The sequence below is a fragment of the Siphateles boraxobius genome, unplaced genomic scaffold (assembly GCF_051911475.1).
Source record: "Siphateles boraxobius isolate OS27281-9 unplaced genomic scaffold, OSU_SipBor_1 5, whole genome shotgun sequence".
Classification (NCBI taxonomy): Eukaryota; Metazoa; Chordata; class Actinopteri; order Cypriniformes; family Leuciscidae; genus Siphateles; species Siphateles boraxobius.
The window spans coordinates 31785148-31807614 of NW_027509141.1; the positions used below are offsets into that span (position 1 = coordinate 31785148).

General features: G+C 37.5%; 1 protein-coding gene across 1 annotated transcript in view; it reads left to right on the forward strand.

Annotated features, from left to right (window-relative positions):
* The first annotated feature begins 890 nt into the window (after positions 1-890).
* LOC143711405 (uncharacterized) overlaps positions 891-22467 on the forward strand; it is a 111104-nt gene continuing 89527 nt past the window's right edge. Inside the window, exons 1-10 of the mRNA XM_077202850.1 lie at positions 891-909; positions 1181-1513; positions 1595-1891; positions 2455-2754; positions 2876-2914; positions 3411-3449; positions 3986-4039; positions 4194-4229; positions 8045-8338; positions 8425-8720. Of these exons, the coding sequence (XP_077058965.1) occupies positions 891-909; positions 1181-1513; positions 1595-1891; positions 2455-2754; positions 2876-2914; positions 3411-3449; positions 3986-4039; positions 4194-4229; positions 8045-8338; positions 8425-8720 (1707 nt within the window). The remainder of the gene's footprint in view (positions 910-1180; positions 1514-1594; positions 1892-2454; positions 2755-2875; positions 2915-3410; positions 3450-3985; positions 4040-4193; positions 4230-8044; positions 8339-8424; positions 8721-22467) is intronic.

Consider the following 22467-nt stretch of genomic DNA (forward strand, 5'->3'; position numbering starts at 1 on the left):
CAATTTTTATTTTTTATTAAGCTGTATGTCTTTACAAAAATCAAAAATAGGCTAATCAAAGGGACGAGTGCTCTTACAAATCACGAGGGAGCGATTTGACCGCTGATTTTGGCTAACGTAATCGCTGTTTTTGCTGATGATGCTGGATCGTCTTTAGCATACACTACATTCATTAAAAATGCAACTAAGTTAAATGTGTGTTTAACTACACCTGGGGAAACTCATTTCACCTTCAGAGGCTCTGGGGCAGCTCAGTCTCTCCAGTCGTGTTGCAGGGCCACCGCACCGCAGCCGACTCGCTGTGTGTGTGTGTGTGTGTGTGTGTGAGAGTCAGACTGTGCGAACGCCGTTCTGGCACTGCACGTTTGAATCAGGGACTTACTAAGTATTTGAGGGGTAGGGGGAGGGGCTTTAATAAAAATTAAATTGTTCAATTTTGGTAAATGTATCGTTTAGTTCACTGTTTTGAGAAAGCTTGCGAGTTGTTTTTTAAAGTACAGTTTTTGGATCATCAAAGTTAGGGGGGTAGCTGGGGGGCCAAGGCACTAGAGTGGGGGGCACCTGCCCCCCCTTGCCCCCCTGTAGATCCGCCCCTGTCTGCACTTGACCTACTTACTCACCGCACAGCTCGCTGACTCGTCTCTCGCTACAGACTTTGCGAGACCACGCCCCCCTCGCCACAGCACACTCTGTGATACATGTTACATTGCTCATGGCTGTAAGTGTAGTATTTTTATCTATACTTTCCTCTACTTCAAACTGCTCAGTGCATTAAATGGTTTCCTGTGGTCTGATGTGTTACTAACTAATTCACCTGTTGTGTGAGTCTCGTCTCTTTTCTCACTCTCGCTGTCATGGAGTTGTTTATCTTCATTTCTTTTCTGCTTCTTATGGGGGTTCAGTCTTACAGTAAGTGATATATGCTGTTTAATGTCTTTTAAAATAAGTCCAAATTTATAGTGAAGAAAGTTTTATTAGGTAAAATATTTCAGCACGTGTGATGTGTGACGTTTTTATATGAACATGTGAACAACAACCTTCCTGATATATTTGTTTTAATTTAATTGTATACATCAGCAAAAATAAGCAGCTGTCTTTTTCACATTTTTGAACTGAAAATATGTGATTAATTTTGGAATATTATTGTCCATTGTAAATATTAAAAAACATTGTCAATGAGATGTAACCTTAAATGATCTGTTTTGGGTTGTTTCAGAATCTCCTGCTGTAAAAGTATCTCCAGATGTGCTAAGAGAGTCCAGATCAGTGAAGATAAGCTGTGAGACACCAGCAGATGTTACAGTGAAACACTGTTATTTCTACGTAAACAGTGAACAGAAGAATACAAAAGTCAGTCCATCATGTGAACTGGAGCTCACTGGTGCTGAAGTGCTCAGATGGGCAGATGTAAAATCACCTGCATCAGTCGACATTTACTGCTACTACATAATACATGAGCTCAAGATTGATAAACCATCATCTCATTCTCCTGCTGCTACAGTGACGGTTCTAGGTGAGAGATTTCACTGATGTTCTTCTGCATTAGAAACTGTTATTACAATGTTTTTAATAACTCTGGATTATTTCACTTTAGGTTCACTTCAGAAACCTATCATCAGTGTTGGAGACAATGATGTCCAGATCAACATAGTGTGTGAAATACCACTTTCAGTCAGAGCTGATTTCACCTGTAGTCTCTACACTGAGGATGTTCTTCTGCACAGACGCGTCTCTCAGAAGAGACAGTCTGGAGATAATTATTGTATGTTTTATTTAAGCTATAATGAACTCTTCACACGACCAGTGAACAGCAGAGAGCTGAGCTGTGATTATTACATCAACACTGAACCTGAGATCAGATCACCGCGCAGTGACACACACACCATCAGAGGTAGGAACTTCATACGTTATAAGCTATATTTATATAATAATAATAAATGAATTAGTAAACAAAACAATTTAATATTGTCACTGTATTTTTAAAATGCATAGGTAAAACATGTCCAAATGTGGTTAACATTAGACAATGATAAAACTGTAAAAACATTTTTTTAGATTTAATATATTAATACATACATTTTTAAATCACAAAATTCAGGCCGACAAAAAGTCATGCAGATGAGTAAAATTTTATGCATCAAATATAGATTCAAAAAATCTTTTAATCAACTGAATATTCGTTTATGCGAGAGCTTGTGTGGAGTGAAACTTACAAAGTCAAATGTGAAAGTCATTTATAAATCTGTCCAAATATTTATGTAATTATCAATCAATCAATCTAACATTCACTTGGAATGTTAGATTCATTAGTCAAACATTTGTGAATCCTGAAAATACCAATGACACTGTTTGATCAATGAGGTTTCTCTGCCAGACATTTTTAAAAACGGAAAGCAATCAAAATGTCCCATTGCTTTTTGTCATTACTCAGTCTTTTTCATTTTTGCTCATTAGGTCTTCCTCAGGCCAAGTTAACAGCCTCAGCTTCAGTTATTATGGAAACAGACACAGTTCAGCTGAGCTGTGAGAATACTGAAGATCTGAAGATGGAGATGTGTGTCTTTAACATAAACGGAAGAGAAAGTTTCTCAAAACAGAGCTCATCATGTCAGTTCTCACTCACTGGATCTCAGATCAGTATTTGGTCAGAAGGTCAGAGTTCATCTGTGAGAATAACCTGCTTCTACACTGTGGAGAAGTCACAAGTTCTCGTATCATCTCCTCACTCTGATCCAGTGACAATAACAATCCAGAGTAAGTTTTTTAAATGCATTTGTTGAAATAACTGATTTATGTACAACAGTAAAACTTAATCACTTTTCTTAAAAACAAATGAATTCCTTTACATCTTTTTTTTTTGTCCAATGTGTGATAGTCTCTACTGGTCAAACTTTGACAACAGCCACAATAACAAGTGAGCAATCTTATGTCTTATTATACCCATAGAGGATTCTCATAAAGTATTTCTGATATTTGTCACAGTCTTCGTCTGCACCTGTCTGTCTTGGTCTTCACTACACTACCCAGAATCCCTCTTGTTTCCACACCTGTACTCACTCCCTAAATTACCAGCCTGTTCATCGTTATCTTCATCCGTGTCACCTGTCTTCACCTAGTTATGTTTGATTTGTATCTGTATTTAGTATCCTTCTGTTCAGTTAGTCTTGGTCGGTCATTGTCTATGTTACCTGAGTGTATTCCCTGCCTGCATCTGTTTATTGTTTTGTTTAGAAGTAAAAGTGATTGTTTCTGGAAATCCTCGTCTCCTTGTGGTTCCTGCCATACACACACCGTGACAATATTATGTTATAATGTATGTCATACTCCAATATTAATAGCAGTACTACTTCAACTAGAGTTTTATTTCCAAACTAAATGCATTATTTGAATTCTATTTGCATCTTCAACAGTGACTTCTACTGGTGAAACTTTGACAGCCAAAACAACTTGTGAGTTATGTTTATTTCTCAAATAAAACGTACCTAACAAGCACACAGAAGTATTTTGCTAATTTCACTTTAAATTGCTTCAATGTGAATATTATTCCTTATTAGTGTATTGCACAGCTTTCTTATGTGACTGATTACCCTTACACAAGAGAAGTTTATTCTCTTTTGACAGTTTTATTTCCAAACTAAATGCATAATTTGAATTCTATTTGCATCTTCAACAGCGACCTCTACTGGTGAAACTTTGACTGCCAAAAAAACTTGTGAGTTATGATTATTTTGAAAATAAAACATACTTGACAATCACACTGAGGCATTTTGCTCATTTCACTTAAAATGTGAAAATTATAATTTTTTAGTTGATTGTGTAGCTTTCTTGAGTACTATGATTAATAAGTCGCAGGATTTAGCAGTCAAATATTGTTATACAGTAAAATTACAGCTAAACTGTATCATTTACAACATACTAGCTGTAGTCTAATAGTTTCATATCTCTCATATCTCATTCCTCTCTGACACACTGTTGATTCTATCAGCTGTTTTCACACCAGCTTCTGCTCTGCCTGAAACCACCAGACAGTCAGAAACATGTAAGTGTATTTTTGCTTTGTTGATAATAGAATATTAAATCATTTTCCTTACAGTGAGATCATCTAGAAACACTGATGTCTGTAATCATGATTCAGTAGTTCAGGTTTTTTTTGTTTTGTAATATGATTTCATCCGAGATCTTTTCTGTTGCAGCTGTTCCTCCTCCTGATCAGATTCACTGTGAAGGTTGTTTATTCACTCACAACACAATACAAAACTGATTTTCGGGACATTTGTAAAAACGCAAACACATTGAAATTTCCTCCTTTCATGATCATATGATGTGGCATGTTAATTTTAAATTAATTGAATAAAACATAATAAATCTGATATAGATATAAACATGGATTAAAGCCTTGTTCTTTCTTTTGACAGACTCATGGCTTTTAGTAGTGCTGGTTTTCACTGGTATTGGTTTATTTCTGTCTGGATCCATGGGATTCATCTGTCTCTGCCAATCTGCCAGTAAGTACAATGTAGACAAGTTTAGTTATTCATAAACTGAGCTCCATGATAGAAACATATAATAATAATAATAATAATAATAAAGTCTGTATCTGTGCAGGTTCTGATGATGTTCTCACAGAGGTGAACTACAGTTCCTGCCATGTGGAAACAACATCTCTGTTAACTTCCTCTGTGTGCTCCACAAAACATGGATGAACAGTTTCATTTCTTCACTTCCACCTCTAAAGAGAGAGAAAAAGATTTGTACAGAAAGATTGATAGTAGCCTATATTTGCAGTATGTAGCTACTGAATTCAAATAAACTGATCAGCAGGCCAAGGCAGAATCTGTGGAGCCTTGATTTTGAGGGAAATTTGATTCTATATTGGTAAAATGTAGGCTACATTATATGTGAAAGATGAGAAGGAAGCAAACATAATTTTATCTGAGGAAGAGTGGTTAAACATTTGTAAAACACAGTATACTACCTCCAGTTCAGATCAGTGAAGAGAATTCTCATGGAAGAATATCATAAGATTCTTTAATACTCCCAAAAGAAAATATTTACAGAAAGGTAATCCGGAATCTGTACTCTTGGAGACAATGTAGTAACTCTATGGCAGATTACTTTCAGATATTTTGGAAATGTCCAACTATTCAGCCTTTTTGATTAGAGCTAGTCACTGAAATAAAATTGATACTGGGATTCGAGATGGAGTATAGTTTCAGCCACATATTTAAGAAACAAACCAACTAATCTTAATACTCAAGACAAGTACCTACTTAAAGGGTAACTAAACCTTAAAACAACTTTTTTAAGTTAATGATCTGTAAGACTGGGGCTTCATTAATCCTGTTCATTGATTCAAGTAAATTTTTTGACATTTGGGTATAAAGTGTTTTAATTCTACAATATATGGTGTAAAAACATCTGAGTGCTGCCCTCTTCAGGTTGAACGGTGGCTACTGCAGTTGAGTTTTCCTATTGAATGTTGTGATACTGCGTGGCGTAAGCACTGCAGGGACCAGCTCACAAGGCCCTCGCCTACAGAGAGAGCGGGTCTCAGGTGCACACCCCCCCAACCACCCCCCACCCCCCCCCCCTCTCTGCTGTTTTATAGTGCCAGTGGGTGTAGTCAGGCTCCGAGCAGGGGTTGTACCCTTTAAAATATTATTGGTTGCTAGTAAAAAAAGCTATAACTAAGAAATGGCTGCATGAGAGTCAACCAACAAAAGAAGAGTGGATAGTGATTGTAATAGTGATTGATAGTGATTCTCTCTAAGATTAAACATTGATAAATTTTACTAGTACTGGTCAAAATGGCTGAGAATGTGTTGCGATTGAACATAGGTAGATATTGTAAGTGTACTGCAATTTTTTTCCCTTCACATTTACATTTTATTTTTGTTGCAATGATATATTTTTTTTGTCTTTCTTCAGTATGTAAAATATTTGTCCAATGAAAATATTCTGGATTTGTATGTTTTATGATGGGACCTTGAACCTTTTATGGACTTGAAAGGACCATTACAAATATTCTCCTGATATTATTTTTCTCTTCTCTTCTTCTCTTATACTCTTATACTCTTCTCCGAGAGTATAAGAGTACTGAATAAGAGACAAATAAATGAATTGTCTTTGATGAGGTTTATTTTCTTCCAAGAAAAGGTCAGCAGTCATAGAGTGTGACAGTGAGGGGACGAATCCTTCCTCTTTTATAGCCTCATCTCTCAGAATGTTATCTCTCTAGGTCAATGATGGAACTTTCAACCATAAATGGAGCATTCTTAGACTTGTTCATTATATTATATTCTTCAGTGGAAGCCCTCCTGTCACGTACCAACACCCTTTTACCATTCCATTACAATTCCATATTAGAATAAGGATTGTGTGTGCTCTTTTACTGTCGGGTTACACACATCTGAAAGATAAAATGTCTTCCACAGGCCTGTAAGAGTTCTCTGATCAGTTCAGATCTCTTTTGAGACACCGCGTTGCCTGTCTCTTTCCGGCAACTTTATCTTCAAGTTAACTTTGTTGGACTCAACGTGGACCACCCCGAAGAACCCAAACGAACGCTACAGCGTACTCCTGGCAAAATCATCCAGAATCTCCTGCATCTGGACTTGTTTAGACACTGAAGTCAATGCAAGCACCCGTTGCCAGCCTTTAGATGCGTTTCTAAGTTATTGTGCCCGTTTCAAGGTGACCCTGGCCTGATTCTCTGATGTTTCTCGTGCGTTGTGGTTAACTGATTGTAATCTCTCTTCTCTTCTCTCTTTCTTTATTCTGTATATAAACTTTGCTTAGTTTAGTTGTGCGTGTAGCCTACCCGTAGTTTTGTTTATTAAACCATTATATCCATGCTATATTGTCTCTGTTTGCCACTCACAAAATCAAAGTCACTTAAACATCTTGATCTAGCTATATGCTTTTACCCTGCTAGTACTTCATATAGTAAGAAAATGTTATTCTTTTTTGGCCAGGAAGATAATTTATTTCCTAGAATTGATTAATAATTATGCTGTCTGTTCATTGAACAAACTGATTAAATAATTGTACTAATTCTGCTACAGTCAATTCTAAAACCAATCCAAATATTTATAATTAATTATAATTGGTTATAATTAATGATACATATTTTAATTTTGAGCTAATTTGCTACATATCCCTTTAAACTTATTTCAGGAGGACCTGATCTCTTTTAATTTTATATATTTTTCTTACTCTTTCAATACATTTTGATTCAAAGTGGTGTCAGATTTAGATATTGTCTCTTTATAACATGCATTAACATTTTAACTTCTGTTTCATACTAATCGTCACTGCTATACATTATATTAAGGACAATAAGATCTGTGCACTATATGTTTTCTATTCAGGGGGTTTACAAAAATGCTAAATTCTATTATGTATAATATGCAGAAGACTAATATGAGGATTTATTAGTCAGAGAATGGACAGCTTTAGATAACTCTATAACTCACCAGTATGGTTGTCAGTATTCATTGGACATTATACAACTATATGAGAAAATATTATGCACACATATGATAAATGTGTCACTGCACATGGCTAAGTGTAATTTTTTATCTATACTTTCATCTAGGCTACTTAAAACTGCTCAGTACAATACATTTCCTGTGGTCTGATGTGTTACTACCAGTCTCATCTCTCTTCTCACTCTCGCTGTAATGGAGTTGTTCATCTTCATTTTTTTTCAGCTTCTTACAGAGGTTGAGTCTTACAGTAAGTGATTTATGCTGTATAATGTCTTTTAAAATAAGTCCACATTTATAGTGAACAAATTTTTATTGGATAAAATATTTCAGCATGTGTGATGTGTCTGAAGTTTTAATATGAACATACAAACATGTGAACTGCAAACTACCCAATATATATGTTTTACTAGAGTATTACTGTATACATCAGCAGCTGTCCTTTTAAAATTTTTGAACCGAAAATGTGATTTCGGAATATTATTCTAGGCATACTTTGTAATTTTAAACATTAATAAACATTGTCAATGAGAATCCGTTTTTGGTTGTTTCTGAAGCTCCTGCTGTAAAAGTATCTCCAGATGTGCTAAGAGAGTCCAGATCAGTGAAGATAAGCTGTGTGACACCAGCAGATGTTACAGTGAAACAGTGTAATTTCTACGTAAACAGTGAACAGAAGAATACAAAAGTCAGTCCATCATGTGAACTGGAGCTCACTGGTGCTGAAGTGCTCAGATGGGCAGATGTAAAATCACCTGCATCAGTCGACATTTACTGCTACTACATAATACATGAGCTCAAGATTGATAAACCATCATCTCATTCTCCTGCTGCTTCAGTGACGGTTCTAGGTGAGAGATTTCACTGATGTTCTAGTTTGGAAACTGCTATTGCAATGTTTTCTTTTCATTAATTATGGATAAATTGACTTAAACAGGTTCACTTCAGAAACCCATCATCAGTGTTGATGATGACGATGTCCAGATCAACATAGTCTGTGAAATACCACTTTCAGTCAGAGCTGATTTCACCTGTAGTCTCTACACTGAGGATGTTCTTCAGCACAGACGCGTCTCTCAGAAGAGACAGTCTGGAGATAATTATTGTAGGTTTTATTTAAGCTATATTGAACTCTTCACACGACCAGTGAACAGCAGAGAGCTGAGCTGTGATTATTACATCAACACTGAACCTGAGATCAGATCACCGCGCAGTGACACACACACCATCAGAGGTGAGGACTTCATACATTATAAGCTATATTTATATTATAATAGTAAATAAATTATTAAACAAAACAATTTAATATTGTTACTGTATCTGTAAAATACAGAGGTAAAACATGTCCAAATAACATTAGACAATGATAAAACTGTAAAAACATTTTTTTAGATTTAATATATTAATACATACATTTTGAAATCACAAAATTCAGGCCGACAAAAAGTCATGCAGATGAGTAAAACTGTATGTATCGAATATAGATTCAAAAAATCTTTTTAATCACCCAGATATTCGTTTATGCAAGAGCTTGTGTGGAGTGGAACTTACAAAGTCAAATGCAAAAGTCATTTATAAATCTGTCCAAATATTTATGTAATTATCCAAAAAATCTAACATTCACTTGGAAGATCATGGATAAGTCATGGAAATTCATTAGTCAAACATTTGTGAATCCTGAAAATACCAATGAGACTGTTTGATCAATGAGGTTTCTCTGACATTTTTAAAAACAGAAACCAATTAATCAAAATGTCCCATTGCTTTTAGTCTTTACTCAGTCTTTTTCATTTTTTCATTTCTCAAAACAGAGCTCATCATGTCAGTTCTCACTCACTGGATCTCAGATCAGTATTTGGTCAGAAGGTCAGAGTTCATCTGTGAGAATAACCTGCTTCTACATTGTGAAGAAGTCACAAGATCTCGTACCACCTCCTCACTCTGATCCAGTGACAATAACAATCCAGAGTAAGTTTTTTAAATGCATTTGTTGAAATAACTGATTTATATGCAACAGTAAAACTTAATTACTTTTCTTAAAAACAAATGAATTACTTTACATCTACTTTTATTTGTCCAATGTGTGATAGTCTCTACTGGTCAAACTTTGACAACAGCCACAATAACAAGTGAGCAATCTTATGTCTTAATATACCCGTAGAGGATTCTCATAGAGTGTTTCTGATATTATGTTATAATGTCATACTAGAATATTAATAGCAGTACTACTTCAACTTTTTATTTTCAAACTAAATGCATAATTTGAATTCTCTTTGCATCTTCAACAGCGACCTCTGCTGGTGAAACTTTGACAGCCAAAACAACTTGTGAGTGAAGTTTATTTTGAAAATAAAACCTACTTGACAATCACACTGAGGCATTTTGCTCATTTCACTTTATATCACTTAAAATGTAAAAATTATTATTTATTAGTTTATTGGGTAGCTTTCTTACTACTATGATTAATCAGTCGGATGATACGAGATGATTAATCAGTCGTTTAATCATCTCGTATCATCTCCTCACTCTGATCCAGTGACAATAACAATCCAGATGTACGTTTTTTTTTTAATTCATATGTTGAAATAACTGACTTATATACAACAGTAAAACTAAATCACTTTCTTAAAAAAAAAAAATAAAAAAAAAAAAAAAACTTTACATCTACTTTCATTTGTGTGATAGTCTCTACTGGTCAAACTTTTACAACTGCCACAAAAAGAAGTGAGCAACCTTATTGTCTCAATACACTTGTAGAGGATTCTCAGCATTTCTGATATTGTTATGTTAGGCCTATTCAAGTAAAAAAGAAGAATACCTAAAAAGGAACACAGAAGTGTACACAGTAGAGCAAAAATATTATATAAATAGTTAACTATACATCATATTATAGCTGGGGATTTTATTCAGGCAAAACTGAAGTCAGTAAATTCTACCAACATGTGAAGTGTCCGACTAGAGGTGAGAATATACTTGACCATGTGTACACTATGATTAAGCACGCATATACTGTAGAGCTATACCTCTTCCTCACCTAGGCCAGTCAGACCACCTTTCTCTACTTCTTACTCCAGCATATACCCCTCTCAGGAGGAAGACTAGGCCGCATAAGGTGACCATTAAAACGTAGCCTGAGGATGCATTTTTCAGCTTCGGGACTGTTTTGCAGACACTGAGTGGGGCTTATTTCAACATCAGGACTTAGGTGTATACACTGAGACTGTTTTGTCCTACATTAAGTTCTGTGCTGATAATGTCACTGTGGACAAATGCATACAGACCTTCCCTAGAAGCCCTGGTTGACCAGCCAGGTCGGCACACTCCTCAGAGACCGCGACACTGCCTTCAGGTCAGGCGACAGAGCTCTTTACAACATTGCAAGAGCTAAACTAAAGAGAGGAATCAGAGAAGCAAAGAGGGTCTACAAGAAGAGAATAGATCATCTCTCAGGAAATGAGCCAAGGCGGATGTGGCAGGGCATACAGACTATCACAAACTTCAGGGGTTGCAGTAACACTCCGGTGAATGTTTACTCTGCTCAACTGCCAGAGGAGCTGACCTGCTTCTTTGCTCGTTTTGAGGTAACCCAGCAGAACACAGCTTCACTACCTCAGCCTGTGTCTGCCTCTAACACGCACACACTCATCTTACAGGAGTATGAGATGAGAAGGGTGCTCAGGGCAGTGAACCCGAGAAAGGCAACCAGCCCAGACGGGGAACATGAGAAGGTACTCAGAGCATGTGTTGACTAGCTTTCACAGGTCTGCATCAACATCTTCAATCAGTCCCTGATACAAGCCATCATTCCACCCTGCCTGAAGTCAGCCACCACCATACCAATACCCAAAACATCTGTTTTAGGCATTCTTACCGTCCGGTGGCACTCGCACCGGTGATTATGAAGTGCTTCGAGAGACTGGTCTTGTATCACGTTAAAACCAGTCTCCCTCTTACCTTTGACAAGCATCAGTAGACCTGTTCGCTCTGTAGGCAAACTGAAGACACCATAGTCCTAACTCTTCACACTGTTTTGAGCCATCTAGAGCACAGGGAAGTTACGTCAGGATGCTGTTCCTTGACTACAGTTCAGCTTTTAATACTATAGTCCTAGTCATACTTTGTGTAGACAGACAGTGATGATGATGATGTTCATGATGATATACAGTTCCGTAAATGACAAACGATAGTCCAAATGACAACCATCCAATGTGATCCCACACAAACACTTAATTCCTGAGTGCTCTCACTTTAGGATGTGATGTCCCTTCAATGAGAGTATTAGTAGTATTCAAACTACTAATACAAAAGAGTCCTTCTAAAATGAGATATCAAACTGAGCGTTAGCTTGCTAAACCAACACGTACAACATAAACATGTGAAACAAATTTCAACTTCTATACAAACTGAGAGCGAAAAAAACCCCACTTACACAGATTGAGCTTGAAGCACAAATGTTCTCAATCCAGTATTGCTGTTAACCCGTGTAGAATGCCATGCGTCCTCCTATCCAAACGCGTGATTTTTTTTCCCAAACCACTTCAGCGGAAATCCCGCCCTGCAGCCGATTTCATTGGTTTAGGTTACAGTGACGGGTAGGTTTAGGGATCAGTGTTTGGTGTAGGCAATCAGTACAGTGATTGACATGACCAATGAAAACTTTTAAATCGGCTGCAGGGCGGGATTTCCACTGAAGTGGTTTGGGAAAAAAAATCACGCTATCCAAACTATCTCCCTTCCTCTATTACTTCACCTGGATTTAATCTAGAGGAGGAGAGCAGCTTAGAGCCCCCAGAGGATGGTAGAAGTACTACAACCTACTATAATTCATAGTAACAGGACTATGGGCTGTTACAATGTTCCTGGATAAAGAATTTCCTCACCAGTCGCTCCCAGACTGTGAAAATGGTCCTTACGTGTCATCCACCCGTACACTTAGTACCAGTTCTCCACAAGGGTGTGTTCTGAGCCCTTTACTGTACTCCCTATACACCTACAGTATGACTGCAGCAGAGCCCACCACAGTAATACCATCATCAAAGTTGCAGACGACACAACAATGATTGGACTTATTGAATGTGGTGATGAGACAGCTTATAGAGACGAGATCCAGAAAATAACATCATGGAGTTCAGTCAACAACCTGACTCTAAACATCTCAAAAACGAAGGAGCTCATTATAGACTTCAGGAAACAGAAGGGGGATCTGTTTCCCCTTAACATCAACAGGGACTGTGTTGAGATGGTATAACATGTTTAATTTCTGGGCACTTTTATCTCTGCTGACTTCTCCTGGACCTGCAAATACTACGGTGGTCATCCAGAAGGCAAGGCATCAGCTACACTTCCAGAGACTTCTCAGGAAAAACAACATGGGTGAAAAGCTGCTGGTGAATTTCTATGGTTCTTCCATTGCGAGTGTGCTGACCTAATGTATCATAGTGTGGTATACTAGTTGCTCTGAGGCAGATAAGAGGAGGCTTCAGAGAAAAGACCAGAGTGTCAGAAACATGCAATTGTATTTTTGCTTTGTTGATAAGAGAATATTAAACCTGGGTTAAATGTTAAATAAGAAGAATCCTTTTCCTGACAGTGTGTAATCATGATGTAGATCAGTTTTTTTTTTATTGTAATATGATTTAATCTGAGATCTTTTCTGTTGCAGCTGTTCCTCCTCCTGATCACATTCACTCTGAAGGTTGTTTATTCACTCTCAACACAAAACAAAACTGATTTTCTTAACATTTGTAAAAACTAAAACAAACCTTGAAATTTCCTCTTTTCACGATCATGTGATGTGGCATGTTAATTTAAAATGAATTTAATATAAAATATCTGCAGGTAATATATGTAGATATAAACATAGATTAAAGTCTTATTTTTGTCTTTTGACAGTCTCATGGCTTTTAGTAGTGCTGGTTTTCACTGGTATTGCTTTATTTCTGTCTGGATTAATGGGATTCATCTGTCTCTGCCCCTTTGACAGTAAGTTTACATATTCATAAACTGAGCTCCATGATATAGAAACATATAATAAAGTCTGTATCTGTGCAGGTTCTGATGACGTTCTCACAGAGGTGATCTATAGCTCCTGTCAGCTGGAAACAGCGGCTCTTTTATGCTCCTCAAAACATGGATGAACCGTTTCCTTTCTTCCCTTCTTGCTAATATAAAAGACAACAATTATGTACAGAAAGAAAGATAGTTCAGAATGTAGCTACTGAATTCATAATCAGAAGGCCAAGGCATCTTGGAGGTTTTTCCCACATTTTGATTTTGGGAGAAAATCATCTTATAATTTACAGTGAATAGCCATAAATTGACCTTCTTGTGTGATGCTTCACATTTGATGTTTTTTAATTTGAATAATTATGTTTCTTGTTTTTTGTTATTAGTTAAGTACATCAGAGTTTTATATTAATCTTATGTTGTTTAATGTTTATTGCATTAGTTTAGTGTCATTTGTGCATGACACTGCGTTCTGTTAAAACTGTTACTTGGATCTAACTCAATAAAATTAACACAACATTTTCCAAACTACTTTTTAGAAGTTTAGTGAACTAACGGATATTTTGAGTAAGGAAAACTTAAAAATATGCATTTCAATGTATGCGAAAAGATTAAGTAACATTTTCAGAAGAAGCCAATAAATTGAGTACAATCAATGTAAAAAAATATCAGCATATTATATTTAATTATAAATAGGTTAATTAAAATAGGTAACATTTAAATGAAAAAATACTAGATAATGTACTCTGATTTATTATTTTTGACCAATTTGCCCTTTTTTGTTTTGGAAATGTAAACGGCTTCAAATAATTAGTTGCTATTATGTCATTTTCCAACATTTATTAAATCATTGATATTTCCAAACAGTAGCAACGAGCTGGACAGTATAAACAATCAATAACATCTGTATTTATGCATTAAAGAAAGCATTTTTCACATCAGAAAGTATGACCAATAGCATAGTATAAAACATGACAAGGACAAACCATTACAACATCCTGAAAAATTCAATGTTATGTCAAATATATAATGATGTAGAACAGACAAAGGAAACAACTGTTCACAAGTGCAGAGTGACAGTCATGTCTGAGTGCCTAGGCAAGGAGCTTGTTTTTCAGAGTCATGAACTTGGGGCTTGGTTTTGGACGCAGTGTGTCAAGTCCCACAAAAAGGTCTTTGAAACACCTCAAATGTTTTGGAAAGCTTGGATGGATACTCAAGATTACTTGCATGTTGTTGTGAACTTCTTCTTCTCAAGTGTAGAAAAGATAGAGTTGCAGACCAGGAGATTGTTGAGGTATAAGTTCTTTATTTCGTCGCTGTAGTCATCTCAATCAAGTCTAACTAAGGCAGTATACATTTAGTTCATATACCCTTTCAGGAGGAGGAGTTACATAAAGGTGGAAACAAAAGCATGCAAATGAGGCATCTGGGTTAAGGATGTGCCCTAGACTGAGAGTGTTACCAATCCTAATCCAATCAGCATAACAGTGTAATGTAAATATCCTAATCCAATCAGCCAGACTCTTCACCGATACCTTCACATTATCTTAATGGCCAGGCAGTGCATAAAGACAAAAGGTGATAGTCTCAGTGCTCTGACCAATTTAACTTACAATAGAGAGCTGGACAGACAGGAACAGGCAGGTTTGTGACATCATTTACCTTAGATACAAAATTCACACTAATAAACTTTCTCAGTTTCTATGCTATTGTATTGGAAGCTCAATTATACATTTAAAATAAAATTTGTAATCCTACAGTTCCCCCTTTGAGAGTTCTAAATAACTCTCACAAAATACAAATTTAAAGACTTAAAAGTTCATTCTTGTAACTTGTGATCGTTACAGGCACATAATGCGTGTTCTATGTTTGCTTTTCTGCAATTGCATGCTGACACAGAAACAAACATGCAAATTTAGGGTCCGTGAAGTTCTTAAGGGTAATAGTCTTTTCTGTTTGGAACTGTCATTTCTTTGTGAGGGGCGTGAGTCATTTGTTGAATGAAACACTTGATACTGTGGACGCATAGATAGTATGCTATTAGAAGAAATAACAGCAGAATTGCTATTTCCTTTATCCACAGCCAGGGTTTCCCAATCAAGTTTCCGAACCATGAAAAATTTACTTCAGTCATCTGGTGTAATTTTGCTGAAAGATCAAGAATGTCTTGTTGGATTTTGTTCAAGTTCTCTGTTGGATCCATTAAAACCCGGTGCAGCACTCAGGTCCGATGATGGTGCAGGCTCCTTCCGTTGCTAGAATGTAATCTAAGGCCACTCTGTTCTGTAAGATCATTATCTTGTGCGAAGCGAGAGTGTCTGTGATGTTACTGGTACGACAATCTTGATCATGTTGATGGATGACTGAAGGTTTCGTATGTGAGTCTCTGCGTTGTGTATTTTTTTCTTTTTCTTTTCTTTATCCTTTTGTGATAGTTGGCTCGGAAGAGGGTCAAGTTGTTTCTTGAGGTTTTCTTGTGGCTTCATACGCAGATGACGAGGTCAGTGCGTATGGGTCTCGGGAAGTCATCAGTGGTATCTGCACAGAGTAAGAAAGAAAACAAAAGACAGGAGAGCAGTATTTGTTCAAACACTAGGGTTGTAAACTTCCGAGTCTGCTAAGCAGTAGAGCAGTATTTGTTCAAACACTAGGGTTGTAAACTTTTTCTGGGTCTGCTATTGTCGTTCCATCTCTCCCTATTTCTTAATTCCTTTGACACCTAAAGAACAGTGAGGTAAGGATGGACTAGGATAGGGCCTATGAGGGAAGTCTTCACCCCAGGGTTAACCCCCGAAGCCTATTGCATTCGGTTCTTCCCGGGGCTCCTCACTGGTTCTGTGTCCTAACCTATCCCTGTTGGTGGGGGAACAACCTTACAGTGTGTACAATGAGTCCAGGTTTTCCTTCCCTGACACAATACTGCAGCGGCTGTAATCAACATCACTTGATGTGGCCCATGCCACTTTGGTTCTAATGGCTTATTTCTGAATGACTTTATCATGACCCATTGACCTGGGATGATTGTGTGTCCCCCTTCTGGTGAAGTCTGCCAACATGACTCAACTCTCCCTCTGGCACTCTGTACCGCCTTTGTTAGGTTTTCACAGTAAGCAATCAGGGCATCTGAGGTAATGTGTACATCAGCATTTCTAAGATCAATCACACCTGGCATCTGCATGGGGCGTCCAGTAATAATCTCATGAGGGCTCAGTCCTACTGTTCTGTTAGGTGATGCTCTCATACTACACAGTACTGCTGGCAACGCTTCAACCCATGGTACTCCTTCCTGATGCATTTTGCTTAGCCTGATTTTGATTGTTCTGTTTGCACGTTCAACCTGTCCTGATGCTTGTGGCCTATAGGGGCAGTGAAGGTTCCACTTAATCTGCAACATTCTAGACACTTCCTTGACTATCTGTCCTGTGAAGTGTGTACCTTGATCTGAGTCAATCCAATCTGGTAATCCCCATCTGGGAATGAAATCAGTGACAAGACATTTAGCAGTATGTGCAGCTGTAGCACGCCCTGTTGGATAAGCTTCTACCCATCTTGAGAACTTGTCTATTACTACCAAAACATCAGTTTTTCCCTTACAACGAGGCAATGATATGTAATCAACTTGCAGGTGACGAAATGGTCCTGGTGGAGCTGGGGTATGTGCTGCTGGTGTAGTGGCTGCTGGTATATCATTATTTTTCTGACATGTAACACACCTCTTGGCTGTTTCTGTGGCTACATTTCTGAATTTTGGATTCCACCACTGATTTGAGAACCTGTGATTCATCGTTGCTGGACCACTGTGACCTAAACTGTGTATTTGTTGAGCCAAATATGGCAGCAGTGATTCGGGAGCGACATACTTTCCCCCTTTGGTCCAGCAACCAGATGAATCCACTGTGGCTCCTTTGTCTAACCATGTCCATGCTTCATACAGAGGAACGTCTTTGTACAGATCAATTATTGATTCAGGAGGCATAATTGTCTTCTGTGCTGCACTACCTGAACACACTTGTACAGTTGCATAGAAACAAGCCTGTTTAGCTGCCATATCAGCAAGAGCATTACCTTTAGCTTCCGTAGTATTAGTTGTGAGATGTGCTTTCACTTTGATCACTGCTAATTTCTTTGGAAGTTTCATGGAAAACATTAGATCTTTCACTAATTCAGCATGCTTAATGGGGGATCCAGCAGAAGTTAGAAACTGTCTGGTTTGCCAAATGACACCAAAATCATGAATTACCCCAAAAGCATATCTGGAATCTGTGTAGATATTAGCAACTGATCCTGAAGCTAGCGTGCATGCTCTTGTTAGGGCTACTAGTTCTGCAGCTTGAGCTGAAAAATGATCTGGAAGACGTCCTGAAGCTAACACTTCCGTGGTGGACGTTACTGCATAACCTGCTCGTCTGTTACCTTCAATTACTTGAGCTGAACCGTCAACAAACAACTCAAATTCTGAATTCTCTGTGGGAGTTTCTTTTATTTCACTCATAGGTGTATATGTAAGCGTAACACAATCGTGTGTCATTTCTCCTTCATCCTCTAACAAAACTTCAGTCATAGCAGACATCATACATGAGGACGGATTCGTGACAGGTGCACGCTGTAAGACAATATTCGGGGCTGTGAGAGTTGCTAACCAATTTCCCCAGCGAGAGGAAGTGACAGAAGTGACTTTTGCTTGATTCATTAATGCGGACACTGCGTGCGGACATCTTACGTTTACAGACTGTCCTAACACCATTCCTGATGAAGCCTGAAGCGCTAGATGCACTGCCTAAAATTGCACCTGTATTTAATGGAGCACATAACAATTTTGTAGTCAGAGTTTTTGGGCCAAATTGTACATCTATGGGCGGGGTTTCATACAAATCAGAATCTTCACCTATTACGCCAGTTAAAGAAAATTTGGTTTTCTTGTACGGAATGTCTAAACCTTTAGCCAATTTTGTAGGAATTATGGTAATTTCTGCACCTGTATCAAGCAAAAAATCAATTTCTTTCTCTTGTATGCTACCTTTCACAAAAATTCTTGTGTCATTATGATGTATTACAGGGGTAAGGTAGCTACTCACAGCCCCAACAATTAGTTTTTTTCCTGGTCTTTTTGTGCTCTTAAAAGAGCCTGAACAAGCTGTCCTAAAGTTTCAGTGGACACTTGCGGAACTGCTTCCGGGTTGTAAGCAGGCTGAGAAGGAGCAGAATTATGCATAGCATTTCTTTTTGTATCTTGCAATTTCTTCCTACACTCTTTCTCCCAATGTCCTAATCTTCCACAATAGTGGCAGCTCCCTTCTTTTTTAGACCACCTGTTTTCTTGTTTTGCTGTGCTAAATGTAGCTGCTGCTGCTACTCTCACTTTGGTTTTAACATCAGCATCTCTTTCCCATGCAGCTAACCTGTCAACGTTACTTCTGAGAGTTCTGTTAGACCAAGTTAGATCTAGGAATGGCAAAGCTCTTCTGTATTCGGCTACAAGGCCATCTGACCAGATACGAATTAGTGGTCCTTTGTCATCGAGCACACTTTCGGAATCATCCACTATTCCACTGTAAGTTATGGCTGACTGACAAAACCGTTCAGTATATTCATTTACCGTTTCTTCTTTCTTTTGTACACAGCTAGTAACTCTAGACCAGTCTATTTTGGGTCCTAAGATAGTCTTTAGGATTTTCAAAACACCTTCTCTCATATCGCCTCTACTGGCATGTTGTAGTTCAGAAGTCACTGCAGATTCAAAACTGTTGAATTCAGAATCAGTTAAAATTTGTGACATTAACTGTGTGACTTCTGTTAACGACATGTCATATAGACGAATTTTGCCTATGAATGCCCTTCTAAATTCAGAAACATCAGTGCGTACTGAAGGTAAGCTTTGGGATAGGCTTTCTATATCTCTAGGTCCGAGTGCTTTGGCAACAGTTTGGTTTTGGACAACAGAAGAGTTGGTAGGAACACTTTCAGTTCCCTCAATTCCCTGAGATCTTCTTGCAACACAAACCTTTACTGAATCTACAGGCTTATCAGTTACTGATGGGATGTCTACATCTGTTTCAAAGAATGCTTTTAAGTCAGGATAAGTTTCATCTGACTGTTGGTCTTCTGAGTCACATTTGGTTGAGGCCTTGTTATGGCCCACCATAGTGTGCATTTGTTTGTTCTGTTCTTTTAATTTAGCTATACACCTAGATTGTTCTTGTGCAATGGATAAGCTAAATTCCCTATGGCAACAGATTATGCCTTTCATGTTTTTCTTTCTGATACATGCACCTAACACCTTCTTGCATTCTTCAATAGACCAAATCTTATCTGGATGAATCTCATATTTCTGTGTTAGTTCTTGTCTAACTTTTTCAGTGACTATTAGATCCATCTGTTCTCCTAACAGTGTTTTAAATTCGCTATCTGACCACAAAGGATTAGCAAGACCACCTTTTTTAGTTGTGGAGATTAGTCTAGCACTTTTCTTAATCATTTTGTGGATTTCTTTGTTACCACACAAAGAAGCACTAAACTTCTCTGATCACAGAGGGTACGCTTGTTAACACAAATCAACTATTGTTAAACTTCCTTGTTATCAACAGATCACAAACAATTAGTACGTTACGCTAATCTTCCCTAAAAGAAAAATGCAAAGGATCTTTCACCTTCTTAACTTTTAGAGGATAAAACAAACAAAAACACTAAATCTTCTCTGATCAAAAGAGGCTACACTCGATAACACAGTTAACCTTCCATGCCCAGAGCAAAGGGTAACACACAAAATATTAGCAATTTATACTAAAATCTTCCCTGCCTGAAAAAAACTTTTTCCACTTCCCTGGCAAAGCAGAGGATAAAACACAAATTATTAGCACATTACGCTAATCTTCCCTGAAAGAAACGGAAAGGATCTTTCACCTTCCTAACTTTTTAGAGGATAAAACAAAATTACTAGCATGTATTGCTAACTCTTCCCTGCCTGAAACAGAGGATCAAACTTTCCTCTCTAAAAGAAAAACTTTTAAAAGGGTAACCAAAATAAATAGCCTGTAAGACTACCTCTTCTCTGCTTGCACAGAGGCTAACAATATTTTAACTTGAATGCTAAAATCTTCCCTGTCTGCACAGAGGATACCAACAACTTCCCTGACTATTCAGAGGATCAAACTCTCTTCTCTAAAAGAAATTTTTTAGAGGGTAACACCACAAGGTAACAAACAACAAAACAAATAATTAGCAAAATAATACTAATCTTCCCTGCCTGACACAGAGGATATCTTTTTAACATGTGATGTTAAAAACGTCCCTGCCTGAACAGAGGATATATTTTCATCTTTAAAAGACAACTTTTAAAGGATAACTTTAGGTAATCAAACACTACAGCTGTCTGATAACTCTTTCTCTGACGGCGCAGAGGCACAAAATTCGTACTGGTCTGCAGTTGTTCTTTGAATAGAGTGAAACTCACCAAATCTTTAGTTGTACGGAAAGATTCCGTCTGGAACTCAGTCAGAAAGATAATTCTTTGTTGAAATCTTTGTTGAGCTTGAAGTTTCAAAATTCAGTCTGGAATTCAGTCAGAAGTTCATTCTTTGTTGAGATTCTTTTTTTGAGCTTGAAGTTTCAAGATTCAGTCTGGAATTCTGTCTTTGTTGAAATCTTTTGTTGAGATTCAGTTCTGGATTCAGGTGTTTCAGCTCCATCCGGGTCACGGCACCATCTGTTGTGAACTTCTTCTTCTCAAGTGTAGAAAAGATAGAGTTGCAGACCAGGAGATTGTTGAGGTATAAGTTCTTTATTTCGTCGCTGTAGTCATCTCAATCAAGTCTAACTAAGGCAGTATACATTTAGTTCATATACCCTTTCAGGAGGAGGAGTTACATAAAGGTGGAAACAAAAGCATGCAAATGAGGCATCTGGGTTAAGGATGTGCCCTAGACTGAGAGTGTTACCAATCCTAATCCAATCAGCATAACAGTGTAATGTAAATATCCTAATCCAATCAGCCAGACTCTTCACCGATACCTTCACATTATCTTAATGGCCAGGCAGTGCATAAAGACAAAAGGTGATAGTCTCAGTGCTCTGACCAATTTAACTTACAATAGAGAGCTGGACAGACAGGAACAGGCAGGTTTGTGACATCATTTACCTTAGATACAAAATTCACACTAATAAACTTTCTCAGTTTCTATGCTATTGTATTGGAAGCTCAATTATACATTTAAAATAAAATTTGTAATCCTACAATGTCAACCAAGCAGCATGCTTTGGCAACTATTTCCAAGATTGGTAAGAACTGGTATTCCCTCAATGATGATTCCTACTGTATCTGGCTCACGGCAAACATATATGTTCATATTCTTCATTGGCAGGTCCTCATTAACAGTGGTCTCTGCAGCTCCCTTTGAGATAAAAGATAAAGTATTTAAGACAAACAATCTCATTTGTTGATGAAAAACAAATACTCCACCACTACCTGCCAAATGCTGGTTCAGTCAGTTCACATTAAAGTACAATTCCGGCGCAAAATGAACCTAGGGGTTAATAACACATGGGTACTGAGTCGACCGTTCTCTGGGTTGTCTTTTCATGATTATCGAACCCAGTTTTAGCTCGAACCACAGATTAGCTTATAACGCTAGTATATGGGCATAGAGTAAGTAAAAATATAAATCACTAGTTAATGTCACTAACAAGGCTCAAAATAGCCCCACACTAACACGCTAGCATAATTAGGGTCTCTACCTGCAAACCGAAGAGAACTTTGTAAGTGTACAGACAGTTTAATAAGAAGATACATTATAAAGACAGTACACTTCACTTATATAAGCAGGAACCATCTTTGAAAAACAGTCTCGACCAGGTCGAACCATGAACGCCGTGAAAGGAATTACTTTCTCACGGAAATGCATGAATTATATCTGTTTATTAAAATATATGGGTGACTAATTACAAGGGAAGAAGGGGCCCCACACTTTCAATATTT